Below are 22821 nucleotides of genomic sequence, written 5' to 3'. Positions count from 1 at the left end.
AACATTTGCTCATAAAAATAGAAAAAAAAAAGAAGCAACTGAATTGGGCTACTTCTAAATTAGTATTTTTATGTTCCAGTAATCTACTAGTTGGCTTTGTGCTAATAAAATATTTAGGTAAATAATTTTAATAAGCTTAAAAGCTCTTTAAATGTGACTTAAAATGTTAATATACTTAATATTTAAAATTACATTGTCATCAATTGTGCAGAATCGTTCTCCTATCTCTAAATGGTTTGATTTTCCTTGGGTGTTAAGAACTTTTTAAATCTTATTTTCTGTATTTTCAATGTCTTGAAGTAATAGAATCATAGATATATTTCTTCTGTCACAGAGCATAACCATACTCAGGCCAACCGTGGTCTTATTCTTTTAGCTCTAGATTTTAGTGTAAAATTTCAGCCCACTTGTCTTCTTTAGGCTTACTTTGGTCATGTGTACCCCTAAAATTACTCGATGTTATCCTTAACAATGTTGCTCTCATGAGATAGTCCTTTCAAGGATTCACGAATCTTGCGATCTTATTTGCCCAAGTTCTCCTAACCAATGGAAATTCTTTGAGGATTGTAAATAGATGTAGAAGAGTTTTAGAAATCACAAAGGATGCAGAGGCTATCTTTACACTAAATCAAAACTTTATTGAATAAGGAACACTCTCCAGAACACATGATCCAATGGACTAGGTCTGTGTTACATGCGATGAAGTTGAACATGACAGTAGTTTAACATGGAATGTCAAACAAATTAGAATTTCTCATTGTACAAAACTATTTATGTAGATGACACGCAAGAAAGGTACGATGCTGTACATTTTCCCTAATCATCTGTGATGAGTTTTTAAAAGGCATTTGAAGAAACTGGAAGATTTCTTTAAGATATATTTCAAATAAATTAGTTACATGTGTACTACTGAACCTCCTTTGTTCTGAATTAATGTGCATGAAGTAGGACAAAACCAAGAATACCAGTTACTGCAAAATTCATTTACACATACTTAATAGTTGACTCTAAGCATTTTTTTCTAAGTCTCTCAAGTTAATTACTAAAGCCTGTTTACAGTACTAAAATTCTATTATTCAAGCATCAATGATTACATTTCAGAAAAAGAAAATCATTCATTTTAGCAATAGCATTGCTGCTATATTCTAAAAAAAAAGAGAGAGAAAAAGAAAAGAAAAAAAAGGGGAAAAAGAATCATAATTAACAAAATCAGTATCCATGATAAGATACATGGGGAAAAAACATTTTAGGGAAAAAGTGTGCTTTACTTGCACAGCAGGAATTATATAATGTAAACACCATCATCATTGGCCCACATCACAAAATCCATGAGAAAGATTCAAATTTGAACACTGTGGGTACATTATTCTCAAATCTGTGTTTGTGAGTTCATACTGTATCTGTTTGTACCAATACATGACAAATAAAACACACTCTTCCACACACATACACATACAAGTGATATTAAATATTGAACATGGCTTGTTTCCCTGACTCAACTCAAAAATATTAGATGACTTCCCAACTGTTTTAAAAATGTTTATAGAAATCATTAAATGAATGTGAATAGTTGAGGAATGATGAAAAAGTGATGTCAATATTATGTGAGTGGATGTAAAAAAGAATGTAAATATAACATGGCCGAGATTTGCCAATGCATGGAAAGTCTCTTCCTGTGAGCCTTGTCTGAACTTTTAGCTGATACCAAGAACAAAAAATATAGTAGCACAAGTCCACTGACACCCGGAGGGTCAGGCCTAGAAAGCTTACCTTCAAAGTGCAAATTTTAAAAATGGAATGTTTTATCAGGGATATAAGAACAATTCTCTTTTTCTTGATTAAAAAAAGAAATAAGATACTCAGAAAGCATTTTTTCTTGGAAAAAGTTATTTCAGTTTCTTGGTAAAACAAAAAAAGTATTTAGCCAAAATATCACCCACTCTTTCACATATGCAGACATATTCTTAGGGGTATGGCATCAGGAGTCCGGGGGGTAGGGAGAGAGAAAAAGCCCTTACCTATGTATCACCTAATGCAACAACTTTTATTTAGAACTTAAGTTCTTTGAACCAACTACATTAAATACCAACATGTTACCTCCCTGATCCCCTCCCTCTCCACCCGCCTATCCCAAACACCGCCAATGAACCCAGGTATTCTAATACGTTTGTTTGCTAAGCCTCATGATGAAGGCTGTTGAGTACCAACTTCACTGGAACAAAATGAACACCTAAGGTGCACTTTCTACAGCACCTTTTTCTTCTCCACAATTGAGTGGAATCTTGATTCTCTCACGCCTGATCTAGATTTCCAGGTCATCAGGCCGAGGTCGGCTGCTGGCGCGACTGCTGGCTCTGCTGGAAGGCCGCTGGTCCACAAGGGCTAGTGGCTGCGGTTCGTACCCAGCAGCGAGTTTTTTAGAATTCTGGTTGTCATCAGTGAAGTCAAAAGGCTGTGCGTGGGAGTTGGAGATGGTGCTTCCTGCCTGCCCGATTCGATTTTGTTCTGCACTGTAATTAGCCCAGTTTTGCTCACTTGTTTGTTTGTTGTAATTGCGGCTCGCAGAATTGTTTCTGTCTCCAGTAACCAGCTTGTACCCGGGAGGAGACATGGGCGAGAGGGGAGCAGTTGGTGAGGAGCAGCCATTGAAATACGTGTATTTTGGAGATCCGCAGTCTTTGGAGGGGCTCAGTAGGTTGCTGGTAGGATGGTAAGGATCGCTCTTCCCCTTCACACGATCCCTAACACCCTTGAAGAAGACATAGAAGAGTTCGATGATGTTCAAGGCAAGAGACACCAAGGACACCACCAGCATGAAGATGATGAAGATGGTCTTCTCCGTGGGCCGAGAGAGGAAGCAGTCCACCTGGTGTGGGCAGGGTTCTCTTTTGCAAGTATAAACGGCACTAAGGCTGAATCCATAGATGTACCACTGGATCAGCAAGAAGGCCACCTCGAAGACAGATTTGAAGAGGATGCTGATGATGTAGGTTCGCAGCAAGCCCCCTCGCATTTTCACCTTGCCATGCTCTTCAATACCGTACTTGAACTTCTTCATTTCAATGTGCTTCAGGTGCATCTCCACATTCACACCATCGTTGCTTTGGGCAACTCTGAGTTCCTCCTCTCTCTTGTTCAGCTTCTCTTCCTTTCTCATCACATAGAACACATGAGCAAGGTACAAGAGTGTGGGAACAGACACAAAGATGATCTGCAGGACCCAGAAACGCACGTGAGAGATTGGGAAGGACTTGTCGTAGCACACGTTCTCACAACCAGGTTGCTGAGTGTTACAGCGAAAGGCAGACTGCTCATCACCCCAGGCTGACTCAACTGCTGTTCCAAGTAGCAGGATTCGGAAAATGAAAAGGACTGACAGCCACACCTTCCCTCCAGCAGTGGAATAGGCTTGAACCTTGTCAAGGAGTTTACCTAAGGCACTCCAGTCACCCATGATTCCTGGGCGCCGTCTGAAAAGAAACAAAAAGACAACTGGATGATTATAGACTGCAAATATACAGTTTCTTTCAGCCGCTAGTCAAGATATTGTAAAATAGGTCCCAGATCTTTCTAGGGATCTTCCAAAAAAAATAAAAAAGTCAACTCTCCCTGCCCCATTCCTCCAGCAGCCTTCCCTCGTAAAGAGCGCTTACAATTTTCTTGATATAGTAAGATTTAGAAGCAACAGTGCAGAGCCTATGTGCCAAGTAAATCGCAATCTTAACCCATGAAGATATATTAGCTGCTCATCCACTGCCTCCGCACGTGACTTAAGGAGCTTCTCTCTGCTAAGTGCCACTGCTTATTTTACCCATCAGATAAATGAGGACGGTTCTTGCCCAGTAGGCCTATGTCTGGATGCATGCCTAAGCAAAATGCCAATGAGCGTTACTCAAAAAGCCTGTTACTTAAGAGTTGAGGTAAGGACACTCATGAACACACATATACATTCAGATGCACACCTATGTAACCTGTTTCCAAACTTCAATCTTATTATGCAGTACTTTATTCCTAATTATATTCTGAAGTTACCGTTGGTATTTCCAGTGCAATCTGTGCATTCTGTATATTGTGGTCATTTATACTTCTCTCTTTCTTCCTAAGCAGTGACTTAATGTGGTTTAGAAGTCTATCTTCTGGCCAAAGAAAAATTTGTACTGAAATGCACCATATTGTCACAATGCATCATTATATGCAGGGACCTACTTTCAAAAAACAAAAACTAAATGCCCATTACATTTGGAGTAAAAGTTTATTTTGTCTGCTTTCCAATTATAGGTTGAGCAATTAAAAAGACCACTTTAAAGTTTATCTCTAGCAAAAATGACTGCGTTTCACCTTTTTATTGCTGTATACTTACTTCAAATTCCCTTCCTGTGCTTTGGGCCCTCAGCCTACGCAATACCTACACTTCCTGTCAGTACCTAGTTACCTAAGCCTAGAACTTCTTTCTCCATTACTGGAGATGAGAAACGACGCAAGTCCGTAGAAATGGCAGGTATCCCAAAAGTTATTTATCTATTTCACTTTATATTTCTAATTGCCAGTAGTTCATTTACTTGATGAAAATTGAGGTCTTAAGGGTGTAGGAAATATGTAGGTACCAAAAGAGCCAAAAGAAGACTTATGATCCCCATGCCCAAGGCTTTCCAATGCATCGCACTGGTTATAAAGCTAATAAATCTGGCTTTACAGCTAGACATGATTCCATGCTTTGATAAGTAGTCTTAGTGAGGGCTAAATGCTGAGAAGAAATAAGTAGCATCACATGTGATAGGCATAGAGAATGGAGTTTAATTTTCAGCAGAGTAGTAATTGGGGGATTTAGAAGAGGATGAGGTAGTCAAAGATTATTTAATAATTAAAAACAAGTGCAGCAAAAACTTTCCAGGAGCTTAATAATGAATTTTAAATAGTGTGACTAAAAGTAGGATTATGTAGGCTTCTTAAAATTATGTTCATTGTTTGACTATAAAGAGCTTTCTCATCTGGTATTTGAACTTTGTCTTCTCCTTGGAGGAGAGAAATGAAATCTAGGGGAGTCTTCTTCCCCACCACGGAACATTAATTTCTGTCTAATGCTTGCATTTCCAGGCTATAGAGCCAGAAAACATGAAATGGAAATCTCGCCTGTGATTTCCTGAATGAAACAAAGAGAGGGCTGAAACTATGCACAACCTCTCTAAATTAGCAGACAACGGGCATCTTAAAGGATGGCCTCGAGACTGGTGCCAAAGAATGCTGGGGTAAGCGTGGGAGGGTGACTGGGCAGATCACAGAAATAGTGCTCTCCCAGTGGTCATAAAAAGGGAGCTTCCCTTCTACTTTTAGGAAGGACCATTTTAGATCCTGGAGTCACATGTTAGACAGTAAAACTGATGTATGAGAAGAGCAGTCAAACAACAACAGACTTGTAGGCTTGACAAACAGGGTTAAATTGCCACGGGAAGTCTTGAAATGGGAGAGTAATTTAGTTCTGATGAATAGTTTGATGGTGAGAGAATGTCAAAGAAAAAAACCTACAATGTAGCAGAAAATACTCCTTTGGGAATGAAGACGTACAGTCCATGAGGGTCAAACAAACGTAACAGAATTTCTGAAGCTGTATCAATAGACAGTTTCTCCGTACTGATGTGCAAATGGCCCCGATTCTGTTGTTAAGGAGTTACAGTCTTTTGTCAGTGTCACTTGCTTTTGCCCAGATGTTCCCATTGTGGTGAAGGGGGGAGGTAGGGGTCAGGAGGTAAAAATAGAAACACTCAAGTGTAAAACCGTAAACTGTTTGCACACCTATCACATTTACACAATGATCAAGCTCAAGACAAACTCAACGTGTCTAGAAATGTGACCAGGCATAGAAGTTGTCATTTGGGTCAATGTTTGCTGGTTATCCAAAGGAAAATAGGATTGTATAGATGCCTATGGTAATTATCTACTAACTTTCTTCTACCTTCTATTCAAAATTAAACTTTATTTTCGTGTGATTTTGAGATGCCACAGAAACACCCCACACTGCCGCAGTATGTGAATTAGGACACTGAGCAAATCTCTAGGTAATAGTTCTTCATTAACACACCAACAACTTAATTGCAAAGTTGTCTTTTAAGCACCCACACATTGCATTTGCATTAATGAGTTAAACTCTTTCATCCGGGTGAATGATCTCTTGGACACCTGGTGTGCTGTATAACGTGTACACACCTGTCATTACCACTATCGCACAGACCATCAGATGTTTAATGGGATGGTTTATGCTTGTGATTCTCAGGGTGAGGTAACAAAAATAGTAGGAATTTTTGGCAGTTGTTCACTTTGTTGTGAATCAAAAATTTTGCCAAATGATCGCCCCCATTAGTATTTTCATTTTTCTAGTTTTAGTTGAAAAATTAATGTTCCTTTATAAGGAAAGGGCAAAATTACAAGTTTACAGAATCACTGGCCTTGATTTACAGACCATACACCTCGAATATCATATATGTCCATGCCTTTACCGCCGGGTTCCAAAGTTGGAACTTTATACGTAGACTAAGTAAGGTCTAGGTTAAGGGCTTGCGCAAAGTTCTTCTTAAGAGTCAATGCTTGCCAGCAGCTGCACCACCCTTCCCCTTCTTGTGTCTTCTTTGTATCATGTTAGATCATGTTTTCTTTGTGACCTAGACTAGAGGCCAAAAGCCAAAGGTATGTAAGTGTGACCTGCCCAAGGATCCTCTGGTTTCCTTAGTGTGGCTTTTGAACTATATATCACAATTGCTTGGCAGCATTGGTTTAAAACATGCACTCCCAACATCACCAACCTGAATGAATCGGATTTTTTGGAAGTGGGGGAACTAGGAAATAAGTTGTTTCTTAATGCACCAGGCGTATTCCGAAGTAAGGTTTCAAGACAGGAGACAAATAGTGGTTTTTTGACCTTCCTGTTGCTCTCTTGTTCCAAATGTTCAGGACAGCAGAAAGGGACACAGAGAGTGTAAAAAGGCTGGGGATGCATAATAGGAAGCAGCATGAGGAGCAGAGGTTGTCAGGACACCTGGGAACTGAGCTCATCCTTTACTGCCTCCTTCCCCATGTCAGTGTCACTTTCCATGGCCGCTTCCCAAGAGCACAAGGACTCAAATACTTCATTCAAAATCAAAATAAAGCTTCAATTTTAAACTGCTTTGGACTACCTCTTTTGCCAGAGCCTTAAAAACAAACCACTGTGCCAAAGCTGCAGTCGAGTAACCTCATCTCATTAATGTCCTAATAACTATTAGGAGAATCAGAAAAGATTTTCCTTCTAATTTTAAAGATTTTCCCAAGAAGAAACAATTGTAACGAATTGAGAGTGGGGATTTAAAATAAAAGAAAGGTAAATAGGACTGCATTAAATCAACTTAACACGCTATCAACCCATCAGCCAATACTACAGGTTCATCTTTCCCCCCACAACCGAGACTATGACTGAGTCTCACCACCATTCCTGTTCTTATCCTGGCATCAGCCATCTCTTCATATTTCACACCAGGAGCCCAGTCAACTTGCTTGCCACTCTGTTCTCCTCAAACAGTTAATCATGAGAAATGAACTAACAATCTGACCTGCCTCGTCAGCTCTGTGCTGTCAGCACAGCTCACCCCTCACTGTAGTCCTCTGCTCTGGCCACACGCCACCAGCCAGCACTCCGGCCCTGTCGCTTACTGTTTTCCCTTTGCTCTGCTTTTTTTTTTTTTAACGGGCCTTAACTCTATTTGACACATTATACGTTCACCTGTTTATTGTTTGTCTCCCTCCAGGACAAGGTTTTATCACTGTCCGCGTTTATCAACAAGATTGTGGACTCCATAAGGGAGTTTCCTTTGTCCAGTGCTGTATACCCACGGTGCTTAAAAGAGTTAAGAGAAATAGATATCTCTTGAATGAATTAAATGGAGCCTACTAAAAGGAAAAAAAAAATCTCATCATTGAAATTATTTATTTATTTTACAGTTTCCTTAGGATTCTCTTAAGGGGATGCACCCCAAACTTCTGAAGAGACTCAGCATTTACATAACTTTTATTACAATATGTTATAACTGTTCTATTTTTTTAAGTTTCAAATTAGTTGTAAAAGTAAACTTTCAAAGAAAAAGAAAAGCATTGTAAGCATCTCATATTATGCATGCTATTCAATTTTCAAGTGCCAATTGCTGAAACTGAACTGTCTGTTGAAACATGTTTCTAATAATCCCTGAGCAGGCAACAGGACTGAATTTAAAAAAAAAAAAAAATTCTTTAAGAGCTTCTTGAATTTATTAGACCTTAACTGCATCATGTATCCAAGATGTTTACTCAGTTTCAATGTTATGGTGTCACAGGTTAAGATTTAAAGATAACAGAAACATACTGTTGTCCCCCAATTTTGTGATATTCTAACTCTGGTTATACCACATGGTTGTATTGTCACTGAGAACACACTTGCAAGAAGAATAGCCTGATTACAACTTTTGTTTATGTCGAGGATGACAATCTGGGTGAAGGTTGGGACCTGAGGAGGAAGAACGAGATCTGAAACTCACCCTGGGTAATATGACATCACTATAGCCGCATTCTATGCTGGCTGTTACGTGACATATAAAGTACCATTGGAAATACCCTCAGTTCATCAGAAAATATGCGACCTTTGCCTCCTTATACCTGCACAGTTAGCCTACCTCTGTGGTATAGCAAATTCCATGTAAACATCTATTCAGTTTAAAACTTTGCCTCCGGCTCCCTGATTCTCCTTCAGTTTCCTTTGTAAGGAATAATACTGTTACATTTCCACAGGCATGTTATATGTGGCACTGAACTGCATACAGTGTTTTTGCCAGGGTGAAAAACATGCTGACAGGCCTTTCTTTGGCTCTCACCCCTCTTCATCACATTGTCAACCAACATCTGCCTCCACAGAACAATGAGATGGGGAGGGCAGGGCGGTGGTTAAGGGGTGAGGAACTCCATCCAAAGAGAAGGTGATGTCTGCCAAACAGGGACAATTCAATCCCCTCCCTAGCTCAACAACTATCACCCAACTTTCCACTAACACAAGATTCTCATGGCTACTTTGGGGGTGCTAGCTGAAACACCCTAAGTCAGAAGCTGCAGGTTAAAAGCCATATTTTTCTATTGTAGTGATGGACTTAAACACATTTTTTCTCAGTTCTTAATGCCCCCCTCACCCCACCTCCAAATTGACTATTTTTATTGAACGACCTGGTTATCGTGTCTTCATTTAAACACACCCTTAGGACCCTCACGAGTGTATTAAGAACAGTCTATTTTCTTCAATGAGCACTGAATGAGGTAACTCATGCACATAAAACTCGTAGTTAAGAAGTCAGTCAAGTTTAGCTAGTAAAACTCTTTAGAGGTAAATACAGCTCACAGATTTTCTAATTTTGGCATCTTTTCTTTATTGAAATTACAATGAAGAAATGATGAACATTCTCCTAAAGGTAATCAAAATTAGTTTTCAAGCTGCTCTTGTAATGAGTGCAATATTGCTATTTTAGCAGTCCCAGATTGGTGAGAATTTGGCTTGTATCAGTTGATAAGAAGAAAGACCATGAAGGGTGTCTGCCTTCCTTGTGTTTGGAGGCATCTCCCCAAAACTGTGAAAAAAAGCCATATCCTATGGAATGTATCTGCTCCACAGGAATTTCCCCTCTCCCCAAAATTAAACACTATTTTTTATATTATTGTAAATATCAAGCATTGCATAAAATGTATTTTTTTTAGAAACTACTTAGAAAGGTAGGGAAATCTGGATGAAGAGTATGGAACTTTTTAAGGCTACAGTCATTGAGTTTATTTACATACTATAGAAATAGGTATACATATATCTCTCACCATGGTTTGTGTTTTAACTTTGGCAAGATAACTTGTACGTACACTGCAAACAGTGAATTTACACAGGCAAGGTGGAGAATTTAGGTTGTAATCTCAAGCATCCAAAAAATAAATAAGTTAGCCTCCCACAAAGGAAAAACTCCGGAGGATTGTTTTTAACATGACTTATCTATGTTGGATATTGACATTAACGATAAACACTAGGCGATTCCTTTTCTTTCCAGAGCTGACATGATGTGTGGACGAGCTTCAGCCATCTATTTAAACAGCTGAGAATCTTGAAGGGAGGTCAGAGCAACAGGAAAGGTGGAGCAGAACGTATCAATCGCTGGTGACTTTCCTATCATCCTCTTTCCTCCAGGGCCATATACGAAGAAAGGCTCTGAGGCTCACACCTAGGGACACCCCTGGATAATTAAGAGGAACTAAGGAATGCGCCTGTTACCCTGAGTTTTCCATCCTTCTCTACTCAGGAATTGGAAACATTTGAGTAACAAAGCGTTGGTCGTATCTGAAAACACACCCTTTTAGATCCTTGCTGCAGATTATCTTCGGACCCGTGTTTCCCAGGTGGAGCCAGCACCGTAGGACTCGCAATGCATAGGCTGAGGGACGGGTGGATGGGGCCGCTGGGCTGATACACTTCAAAAGGCATTAGAAACCTGTGCTGGATCTGAACAGTGGAGAAAGTGGGAGCAAAGCACTAACTAGCACCGCATTTTCCAGGCAAAGGGCAGGTGACAACTACACCCGGACTTGGGGAACTTCAAAGCATCACACTCTGGGGGGGACAGGTTTCAGTAGCGTGGAAATCGACACATCGCCAGGACGGAAAATACTTCCTGCCCAGAGGTGCAATGTCCCTCACTTCGGCCTACCTAGAAGAATTTATTCCTCTCCCCTGAGGTATTTTGTATCTAACTGGCTTATTTCATTCTCGGGGATGAAGTTAATTTCATGAGATCTCTGTATCACTGCAGGCTTTTATTTTCAGCGGTATTTGCATAAAAGTAAAGATTAGGTTTCTTTAACAAAATCTCATAATATATTTCTTAAACTACCAGGAGGCCACTTTTGACTGAATTTAAATTTGTCCAATTTTCCGGAAGGTGAAATTAACAATCTCACTACTAATCTGGTCTGGAAGGCAAAAGAATTTATGAAACCTACCTCCAAATAAACCCATGTCTATTTTTCCAAATTTATAGCTCTCTCTTCCCACTCTTACTTTGCACTTCTAGAAAAACACAGGCAAGCCTTAGACTGTGAAGGAGAGATTAAGGATAAACTTTTTGAGAGATGCTGGGAGGGCCAAGCCGGAGTGCAGCGCGGGCCACCCGCTGCTCCTGGCTCCAGGTTCGAGTTTCCGGAATCCTGCACCGATTTGCCCTTGGACACGTCATTGGCTCTTCCCTAATTTCATTACCGGACCCCCCTCCCCGCCCCTCTACACCCCCTGTTCCCCTGCTTTCGCGTCCTACGTCGCATTCTTGGGAAGTTTCGATAACTTCCAGGAGAGTTAACAAGTGCAATTTAAGTACGGTAATTCCCAAGGTACTCAGATTTCCTACCCCACGGCTTGGACAGTAAGAATGCACGGGGGGGGGGGGGGGGGGGCAAAAACAAAAACTGCGGATGGGGATGAGGGGTTAGAAAAATTAGATTGACACGCTTAATTAGATTGATGATTTGCTCTTCTTTTACCACTTGGCCCGCAGCCCATCCCCCACCCCACCCCTTCCTTTCAGTGGGGGGATCTCGGACCTGCGCGCGGTTTGGCGCCTAAGGAAGGACCCGAGGGCGACGGCTCCCCCCGACCTCCCCCAGTCCCGGCGGCCGGGCGCTGAGACGGCGGGGCGCGCGCGGCCCCCGGCCTCCGCTGAGCTTTCATTTTTAATGTTTTTCAGCGTTCTCGGTGCAAATAGTTCAAACTGCAGGTTTATACCAAGAATCTAAACTAATCACTTTGGTCTTTGGAGCTAGAGCAGAAGAAAACCCTTAGCGAACACTGTAACAGAATGTGTTTGAACAAAAAGAGCATTTAATAAATTGAACTATCTTAAATGACAAACCAGCGTAATCTTCGCCTACTGGCAGGTCCCACTCAAGTGTTTCCCAGATCTCTAAAGTCAGCTACAGGTTCCGCCAGGCGGAAGGCGGGCGGGCGGGCGCGGTGGGGCGGGAGGGGGGGTGTTGTTAGCTCTCTCTTAAGGCGCTGTTTAACAAACTTCGATTCATATTCTTTCCAGGAGCTCCGGTTTTAGGAGATAGTTTTGGAAATGCACTGTGGCAGACACTGGCTCTGAAGGTTTGCCCCCACCCCAACTCCCAGTGCTGTGTAAGTAAACCACCCACCACCCCCATTCAAGGGATTTCAGCTCCTGAACTGCCAGCGTGGTTGAGAAAGAAGTGGCTCTCCTGAGGGTCTCAAGTTTTTCCACAGTGGTTGGAAAACAAAGTAACTCTTTACTGTTGCTTTAAAAACCTCAATGTTACAACACTGACTTCTATACCTTTTTGTTTATGGGGGGAAATTCTAGGAAAGAACCACGTGGAAGTCAAGTAACCGCAAGGTCTTAACAAAGCACTTTGTTAAGAAGCTTGCTTTGCAAAGCCATAGAACAATCAATCAAGATTTCCATATGAAAAAGCACCGAGTGTAGAATTCTACAGCAAGCACCCTAAGCAAATTTGCACTTTGATTTTTGTGACATTGTCAGTCAAATTCACACACCCAGGCCCCTAAACCCCCCCCCCCCCTTACGAAACACCTAGACCATTGCTGATTACGAAAAAAGTAAAAGTATACTCTAAAATGAAGAATCAAATACCCGGTAAAGTAGTACTTTATTCTAATCAGAAAGGTCCGAATCTTATTTTACCTGTTACATTGTTAATAAACTTTTTTAAAGCCCCCAAATTAAACACTGAACATTCAATTTAAACTTTAAAACTACAGAAGCACTTTCAAATTCATCATTACGTTTACACTACCATGTTAAAGGTACATTTATACAACATGAAAACTTGAGAAAAGTTTTACTTGTAGAAAAAGCAAAGAATAGGTAAAAAAAATTAAACTTACTCTTTCTCTTAAAAGAAGTAGGCACTGCAACTGATTGAACTCCTTGAAGGATGAAGGAAAATGAATAAGCAAGTTCAGTCACTCGGACCTGCTTATATTTAAAGTTTAAAAGTCTGCTGCTGCTTGGTACTTTCCTCACTCCTTTACCCTAATGAAAGAAAAGTGCTGGTACCTCGTAAAAACTTTTTTCTAACTTGGAGCACAGAGCTTTTAAATTTTCAAGCCACTGACTCAACAGGAGGAGGGGCTAGAAGGAAGGGGAGGGGAAAAGGAAAGGCGGGGAGAAGAGTGGAGAGCAGGAGAAGGAACGTGGATGGGTGGGGGTGAAGAGGAGCAGCGAGGTCGAGATAAAGTTGTAGTTTAAATTTGCTGATGGGAGAAGTGAAAGCATCAGAGACGTGCGTGAATGCTACTGCTTGTGGTTACTCCTTACAGATAACAATGACTGGTTTTAGTTAGTACGTGTTCCACCAAAAGTCCAGAGAAAGTAAAAAGTTGTGTATTTTATAATGCCACAAACTTTTCTAAAGTGAAATGTATATATTCCAGTGAATAAAAATGGTGGGAAAGAGCGTAGCCTTGCAGGGCTACCCAGAGTTGTTTCATATTGGTCAAGGTGTGTGAAGTAAAAGGTAGGTGTTACTTATCTGATGACCTAAGTCCTTTTCTTTTAAGTTGGACAATTAACAAAGGAAATGGTGAGGATGGGAAAGAGATGAGAGAGATTTCAAAAAGGAACAACTGTGCTGGTATGCCCATCCCAAAGGTAACTCCCAACCCTTTGACTGCTTTGAATTTTTATTCTTTTCTTCAGTTTGGCAAAAACTATATTTACATTTATAACTGTTTATATGTAGTACATTTTTGACTGTGAAATCTTGATGCATCTCTGTGAGATCTTCAGGGAACTGAAAATTTAAAATATCTCAGCCCCATTCATGTCAAGGCACCAGAAACTGAATCTGTTCTGTAGAGAAATGTCAGGATAGTTTTTATGACATACTGATATGATAAGTTGGCGTTAAGTGAGTCCCCAAACCATCGAACCTCCTGGAGACCATCATCTCCTCTAAAACCTGCTGGAGAGCTTTCTGCCCAGGGACAGTGGAGCTGAGCATATCGTTGTTATTCGCCTTCCCACCATTTCCATGTCTCTTCCTGTTCAGCACCCTGCGTTAGGGTGTGTAATAATAGCCTGAGTCATGTCGCCTCTGTTAGAGGGGGCAGTTCCTTTGAGGACTCAGCAGATACCACAGGAGAGGGCAGAGGCAGGAAAGTTCCCTATAAACGAGCTCCAGTGATGCTCCCAAAGATGGACAGGGAAATCTCTTTGTCAGTATTCTTCGGAAAGAAAGCAGATTCATCCTGGCTTAATATTCCTTATCCTTTTCTTGCCGATAAAAATATCAGGAAAACAAACAGGAGAAAGGCAAATATTTTCTGGTAGATCCCGTTCTCTAAATATAATCGCACTGAAATGATTAATGAAAGACCTTTGGAAATGTTGTAGTGTTAAGAGATGAATTTATTCTCTCATTTGTTGACTATACTATGTTGAAGATTATTATTTTAGAACCTTGTCTCCATTGGAATGTTTTGCAAAAATTGTGGGATAAAATTTTTTTTTAATGTTTTCATCATGTTTTCAGAAATGCCAGTGCCATTTCATTAATATCAACATTGCCTTCGCGCAAACTGTATCTTCTCCGTTGCCAGGCCCGTTGATGCAGAAGACACTGACACAGCCTGATTTGCTGGGCAGGCAGCACTGCCCTGCAGAGATGAGGGGCAGTCACTCACAGTTCGTCGTCTGCCCGGTTTCCTTCCCGCCACCTGAGCCAGGCCACTGGCTCTTCTACGCATGCTGCTCTGTGCCCTGAGAAGTGCGCGTTGTCGCTGCAGTGGAGAGGGAGGCTCTTTGCCAGAATTCTGAGAAGTGTTTCTGCATCTGAGAACCCACGGCGTTTTTGGATTTTTACCTTTGTTTCAGAATATCAGTTTCTGGAATCGTAAGAGAGAAATGGATGAACCTATAAGGAGTTTGAAATGCCTGTCTCCTACAAACTCTGGTGGATTCCTTTCACTTCGATGACTTTAATGTTGAATGAACATTCAAAAATATTTTGAGACCGTAGGTTGGAGACTATTCAGGAGAATTTTTTAATGGTTGTGGGAAGAAAAGGGTGCTCTAATAAATCATCATTTCCTAAGTGGGCAGGCGAATAATTTTAGTAAAAGGTTTTATCTTTTTCTTAAGCCATGTCCCTTGTTTCTGTGCAGTTAGGTTCACTCACCTCTGAAATGCCTCTTAAATCAAGCTTTCAGACCCCTCCTCCTAAGATGTAATCACCCTCAAAAGAGCAAATAATCCTTACCCTGTAATCCAATCCCACCTTTCTATCTCACCTTCCTGTAATCTTCCAGTGGCCTCTTCCTTAACTTCAAATGTGTAAAAGAAAACTTCGGGAAAGCTGGGGGGATAAGGGACTGGGTGAAAAAGGTAAGGGGATTAAGAAGTACCAGTTGGTAGTTACAAAATTGTCACAGGGATGTGAAGTACAGCATAGGAGAAATAGTCGACTGTACTGTCATACCCAACTATGGCGCCAGGCGGGTACTGGAAATATCAGGGAAACACTTTGTGAGGTCTGACCTCTACGCTGTACACCTGAAGCTAATACAAAATAATGTTTAATGTAAACTGTAAAAATAATAAATAATAATTTAAAAACTACAAAGAAAAGTTAAGGGAAAAAAGGCTGCCCTGGCCAGGGTAACTCAGTTGGTTAGAGCATCATCCTGATACACCAAGGTTGTGGGTTCAGTCCCCAGTCAGGTCACATGCAAGAATCAACCAGTGAATGCATCACTAAGTGAAACAACTCTAATTTCTCTCTCTCTCCCTCTCTCTCTCTCTCTCTCTCTCTCTCTCTCTCTCTCTCCCCCCCCCCTTCCCCCTCTGTCCCCCTCTCTCTCTGTGACTCTCAGAACTGATGGGCTGAACGAGATTTAATGATTCAGTTTGGAATATTTGGTGTGAAGAACTGAAATAACTAGGTAAAGATGGCAGCACACAGACTGTGGAGTTTAGGTTAAAATTGTTATAAAATGTGGGATTAACTCAAATATCAACTCATAGCATTGATATTTGAAACCACAGGCACAGATAAAATTACTGAGAGGTACACTGAAGCAGTGTGCTCACCCCCCCCCCCCAAATAGCACACACATACCTTCAGTAGAGTTTTTCATTTAATCAAAGAAAAAGAATGGGGAAAAAAATAAAAGGCAAGGTAGACTCTGGAAGAGGGAAGGGTGTTTAAGTGGCTACCAGTGGGCTTGTTTGTAAGAACAGTATCACCATGGCACTGTGAGGTGCCTCTGGGGGATCCAAAGGCAGGGTAGAACAAAGAGAGTATCTGTGACTGGGAGGGTCTAAAATTATTTTGTAATGGAGTAAGATTGCATTGTCTTGCCGATTGCCTTTCATTAGCATCAGAGTAATCCTTTCTATGCACCAAATTTCCATTTTATCTAGCATTTACTGCACAGTAAGGAAGGAGAAAAGGTTAATTGGGAACCCAATAGTATGCAGGTTTAGAAATACTCCGCCCACACTGGTAAAACCAGACAGAAAATGTGTTCTTAACGTGACTGTTGATCAACCGTATTTCATTTAGTGAATGAAGTTTCCCCATCATATTACTGACTTGCACTAGAATCCTTTTTCAGTAGACGTATTTCTGGGTTCTGACAATATGCTCTGTAACTCCAAAGTATTCTCTCAACTGAAACTTGTTTCCCATTTATTTAGCATTCTGTCATCCTTGACAGAGATTTAAGGATCAAAGTTTGTCTCAACCTAAGTAAAATCTGAACTCATTCTGTAGCCCAGTTTATCCCTAAGTGAATCTTACTATCCTCAAGGGTACACACAAAAGAAGTTTTTGTCAAGGGAAGAATTTTTATTTTGTTTTGTTTAAAGGGAAAGAATTCTAGCCAGTGGATACATATGTCTTTGGCTCCACCTTCTGTACAGAGTGAAAATGAACATCGTAAAGAAGTAATTGCTAAATCATTTAATACTTTCACTTTCAAAAAATTCTCTTTTTTATTAAGCTTGATTAATTGCTATGATCATTTGTGAATGTTAACATTTACTAATTCAGCAAATATTTATTATGTCTTAGGAATTACTTTAGACTTGAGTTTTATTTTGGGGGTTAGAGGAGCTTTGAGTTTTTTACTGGAATTTTGAAAAAGCAAGCAAATAATGGTAGGAAAAATAATACTAGTTTTTAAAAAAAATTTTTTTGAGGAAGATGTTCTCTATAATTTCATAGGGGATTGCTATTTTTAAGCATCCTATTAATGGTATGCCCACTTAAACATTGCCAGAGATTTTGCAGTCAAATGTTCTCCCACTGAGCTATATCTCAAAAGCTAGAGATTTTGGATCTAAAACTCTTGATTTTGCACAGAGGTTAATTTTGATTATATAAAGAGAGAAAATAAGGCATTTTTGTGGATTGACAGCTATTTGCTTTAACAATTTGTCAGCTAAATGTCAGCTAAGAAATAAGAAAATGTTATAATATTGTAGGACAAATAAAATGAAAATTATTTATTTAATTAAAATTTTTCAGCATAGTAGTTACCTTGTCAGCAAAATCATTCACCGGTCATTTTGTGTTTGGCTTTGTACTAGATACAGTGGAAATGTGGAGAACATAGAAAAAAAATTTTTATAAATGCAGGTGATTTCTTTATATGTTTGCAAACATTTAAATGTTTGCAAACAATTAGAAACATGAATAAACATATAATTATAATAACAAATTTGTAAATACAATTATTTACATGCTTGTTGGATTGATGCCAAAGAAAAAGACTTAGCATTGCTTGAGAAGTCAACAGAGATAAAAATTCCCAAATGAAATATTTATATGCTTGGTTTAGCACCACTTACCAAAGTCGTTAAAATGCCCTTCTGGTGTATGTCTGTCTAAGCTGCTTTGGCGCAGTGGGAAAGGTACCTGTGGACAGCTTTCGAGAGTACCTGTCTGTTATGGACACCACCAAATTTAATAGAATTTTCATTTAGGATACCATGAAAACACAATTATCACTAAGAAATCATGCATCATAGTAACTGTAAGTTCTATATGTATTAAAAATATTACAGCCTTCATAGTTCTAAGAATACTAAAATTAAAAAACCCTGTTAGACTTTTAAGAGAGCCTCTAGTTTTCTTATTAATCATTTACTTACTGCTGGAAATGAGTTGTATTTTAGTGTCAGGTTGTTATGTTATAAAAACAAGGACCAACACTGTTGTAGCAAACTTATATATTTGGAGGGTTTGGGTCCTTTTTAAACTATTGGAAGTTCACGGAGTCACACTAGAGTCCAGAGCCAGCCCAGTATAAAGTCAGAATGTTATCACCCAATGAAATACAGCTTTAAGGACATCAAAGCTCTTTCAATCCAAAGACCTACTTGTTCCCTATGGAGGCTAGATTTTCCACCATGAAAGTCCCACCTTTGGATTAAGACATTGGAGCCTTTAAGAAGGCAAGAATAGAAGTGAAAATATGTTCTTGGAAAGGGTTAAACAAATTAACAAAAATTAGTTTACCATTGTGACTTATGAAAATAATTTTAAAAGACTGGAGATATGCATTTTTATGGGAAGGAACAAAAATAAATCAAGGGGTTTGTGAACTGACCTAAGTTAATTTGGTTGTACACAACTATTATGTTCTTTTTGGCATAAATTAGTGGCAATCAAAGAAGGCTGAGGTATATTAAAGCTACTTCCCTAGGATGTACCAGTTTAAAATGAAAGAAGCCTTAGACTAAGTTCAACTTCACATTTAGATACTGATTTAATAAGCAATTAATAGAAAGCAGGCACTAAACATTTCATAGAACTTGTTTGTATTCTCCATGTGGTCCCAACGCTCTGTTCTTTTGAGGTGCAGAGACCACTATCTTGCATGAGAAGTTCTTTGAAGGCAGAAGTGATGATATTCCAGAAACACCACTCATATTATAATGGAAGACTCAGCCACCAGACATCCTCCAAACCAATGACTGGACATGGGACTATTTGGGGGTCAAATCATTAGTATCTTGGATCCATACGTGTTAAATATCACTAATTTCACCAAGGAGAGCCTATTTCCAATATTCATTCTGCTGATCTTCAAAGCACTAATTTAACCAGTGAAAATCCATATGGGACACTAGGACGCTAATTCGGAAATGCCCGGTGTGTTTCAAAGGCATGGATGCAGAACTGGTAGTCACATCTGAGATGGCCTTTCTGATGTGTATTTGCCACCTATCTCTAGACCATGAATTCCTGATTCAGTGTCTAGACTCTGTGTAACGTCTGCAAACCGACACTCACATTTATAGGATGGTACCTTTGTTGAAGGTTTTAAAAATAAATTACGACATCATAAAACAAGGAAACTATGTACTACTTATATAGTGCAATTTAGTACATTAGAAAATGGAATTGGCTTCTGGATTCCTGGAGGTAAGAGGTGAGGTGAAAGCCGTAACTTCAAAGAAGATATCAGAAGAACCCATTGAAATATATTAAGAACCCATTGGAATTTTAACAATTTTACATTTGAATGACCCCCATCTCAAGAAATTACGTATTTATACTGAAAATAAGGAATGGATATTGTAAATGCTTTTAGTTTAAAATGAATATATGTCCTTATTCTTTGTAATACTTAATTTACTTCATACATAGTTTGAATCCTGTATCATGTGAAGTTCCGATTTAGTCTTATTCATTGTGGCTTTCCTTCACATTTCACATTGACCTTCTCCAGCCCACTCTCCACCCTGCACCCCGTCATTTTCCTGGCCCTGGATCACTCCCGTTGAAAACTGGTAGGCAGGTTGGTATTACCTGACTTCTGATCTCGCAGACAACTGATATTTGATAACCTCCTGACAATTCTGTTTTATAAAATTCCCAGTCAAAACAGCAGAGTTGATGTTTGGAAGGCACAGATGATTTTTACATCTACTGGCAATTCATGTGGTATTGAGTGGAATACATTCCAGTAACCCACCCTCCCTTCAGTAATTTTAGTTCTTTTGTTTACATTATTGAATAAAATACTAATGGATTTTAAATATTAAAATGTAGAAAATGAAAGAAATAAAGTTATAATTACTATAGATAGTAAAGTATTTTTTTTAATTTTTAAAGCACTAATACAGTCAACGGATAGAGGTCAGTAATGTAATTCTTGTTTCATGGATTTCTATTGAAAGCATTTTAGTAATTTGGCTTTTTATGAAACGGTTTATTTACCTGGAGGGGGAAAAACTACAGAGATGTGACTGAGACCTCTTGATTACACCCATCCACACAAAAGACTGCATGTTGCGTGCTTCGACTGAATTCGGAACTGTAGTCAGCTTTAACAGTCGTTTTAAATGCATTGACCAGTAAACCAGATAGGACATAAAATCAGTCTGTATTTTAGACCTTAATTAAGTAATGAAAATTACCATTTTGGATTCAGATTCAAGAAATACTTACGGAAAGCCTGTTTGTCTTTAGTATTTCTGTGGTTTTATGTACAGGCGATTCTCATAAGTCAGATTCATTTGGAGGAGATCCCAGTACCCTTAAAAATAAAGGCGTGGTAGAGCCTGACTATAAAATGCTTGGACTACTTCGGTATTTAAATTAAATAGTTAACCATTTTAATTAAAACCTCCAGAAAGGATATAATTTTGCTATTCATACAATATATATTAAAAATAACATAAAATTGCCAAATAATTCATCATGAGGCAGAATGAGCCCATGTTTAAAGATTTTTGAAGAACATTATTTTCAAATTGTCAGTTTATCTTATAATTATATATATATATATGACCTTATTCAGAAATTATATCAAACCTCCATATTTGAGACCCTTCATTAGTAGAAGACCCAGGCCAATACCCTTCTGATAATGGCCTTTCTGTCACCCTGTCCTCTGGAGTCTGGGTGAAAAGTTCCAGGCCACAAGTTGGAGCTCTGTCTTTGCCACTGACTAGCTAGTAGTCAGTTCTGCTTTGGATAATTCCCTCTCTGTCTCTCTTTTACACCAGCTTTTGATGTGTAATGTATGTGCAGAGAGAGAACGTTTCCTAAATGGGTAGTCTGAAGAATTTTTTCCAATCAAATACACCTATTTAGCTGGTAACTTACCAAGAAGTGGAAAATCACATCCATGGCATTCTGGTAGCTTTCCTTGAAGCCTCTTCCTTTCATTACTTCCCCTGGAAGGGTCGTCACTATCGGTCTTTCATGTATTTCGCCTTTCTTTAATTCAATGGACTCTTTAAGAATGTACATTTTTGGTCTGACTTTTTTTCACTATCATTCATTCATATTATTTGTTGCAGGCAGTCATAGATCAGTCATTATTATTTATGTGTAATATATCTTTGTATCAAAATATCATAATTTATCTTTTCTACTATTAAAAGGCTTTTGGGTAATTTCCATTTTGGGGATTTTACATATAAAAATTCTCTGAACATTCTAGTGGTCTTTTAAGTTTTCTGGGTTTTTTTGTTGATTTGTAGGAGTTCTTTATTCTGTCTACGGATCCTTTGTCCTTTGTCAGATAAGTATATTGTGAATATCTTTTTTTCCTCTGGGCCAATTTAAAAAAAAAGATTTTATTTATTTATTTTTAAGATAGAGGGTTAGGGAGGGAGAAAGTGAGGGAGGAAAACATCAATTTGAGAGAGAAACTTTGTTGCCTTTTGCACGTGCCCCAACTGGTGACTGAACTTGCAACCCAAGTATGTGCCCTGACTGGGAGTTGAACCAGTGACCTTCCGCTGTGTGGGATGATGCACAACCAACTTACCCACACAGATCAGGGCAATTTTTACTTTCTTAATCATTCCTTCTGATAGAGAAATTGTTAGAGCAATAGAAACTAACATCAACTTTTTTGTTTAGCACTTTTTATAATCTTTTAAAGAAATATTTGCCTATTCAACCAAAATCAAGAGATATTCTCCCATGTTTCCTTCTAAAAGTTTAATTATTTTACCTTTTACATTTAGAACTGTAATACTTCAGAAATTGATTTTGTATATGGCATAAAGTCAGGGTCAAAATACATTTTGTCAATATAGAAATTCAGTTCATTCAGTATCATTTATTTAAAAAACTATCTTTCCCCATTAACTCTTGGTTGTTAATCATGTAACCATACATATCTGGTTCTATTTCTGAACTCTCTATTCTGTTCCATTGGTCAATTTGCCTTTTGCACCAATAGCATATTCTCTTAATTATGATAATTTTATCACACATCTTGATATAGGATGGTAAAAGTACCCCAGCTTTGCTCTCTTTTAGATCATGTTGGCAGTACTTGGCCTTGCATTTCTATATAATTTTTAAAAATCATCTTCTCAATTTTCATATATATACGCACACAAAATAAGACTATTTTCACTGGATATAGAGTTTGGGGTTGACAGGACTTTTTTCTTTAAGCACTTTGTTGCTTAATGCCTCACTCTTTTTTGTGTCAGTTTCTAAGAAGTAAACTGTTAATTGAATTATTTTTCTCTTATGTTTTAGGTGCCTTTTTTTCCCTGCTCTCCACATTTGCTCTTTATCTTTGATTTTCAATAGTGCAAATACTGCAACTGAAAATTGTATCTTTCATCAAATTTGGAGAATTTTCATCATTTATCTTCAATTAAAAGAATTTTTTCTGCTACATTCTCATTCTCAGGTCCATTTTGGACCATCATGTATATGGAAACATTTGCTATCATCTAATAGCAAGGCTTCCTGGGGCTTTACTCATTCTTTTTCTATATTTTTCATATC

At 38.9% G+C, this 22821-nt stretch overlaps 1 protein-coding gene across 1 annotated transcript; it reads right to left on the bottom strand.

Moving 5' to 3' along the window:
- Positions 1 to 613: 613 nt before the first annotated feature.
- On the bottom strand, positions 614 to 13136 carry GJA1 (gap junction protein alpha 1). Its single transcript, XM_024552160.4, has 2 exons — positions 12932 to 13136; positions 614 to 3470 (listed from the first exon to the last, which is right to left on the bottom strand). Exon 2 carries the CDS (start codon positions 3452 to 3454, stop codon positions 2303 to 2305), a length of 1152 nt encoding a protein of 383 aa, XP_024407928.1. The 5' UTR covers positions 3455 to 3470; positions 12932 to 13136; the 3' UTR covers positions 614 to 2302.
- Between the last annotated feature and the right edge of the window lie 9685 nt (positions 13137 to 22821).

This window comes from Desmodus rotundus, chromosome 11 (genome assembly GCF_022682495.2).
Source record: "Desmodus rotundus isolate HL8 chromosome 11, HLdesRot8A.1, whole genome shotgun sequence".
Taxonomy (NCBI): Eukaryota; Metazoa; Chordata; class Mammalia; order Chiroptera; family Phyllostomidae; genus Desmodus; species Desmodus rotundus.
The sequence above is the reverse complement of the archived record's forward strand: the minus strand, read 5'-3'. Positions and strand labels throughout refer to the sequence as shown.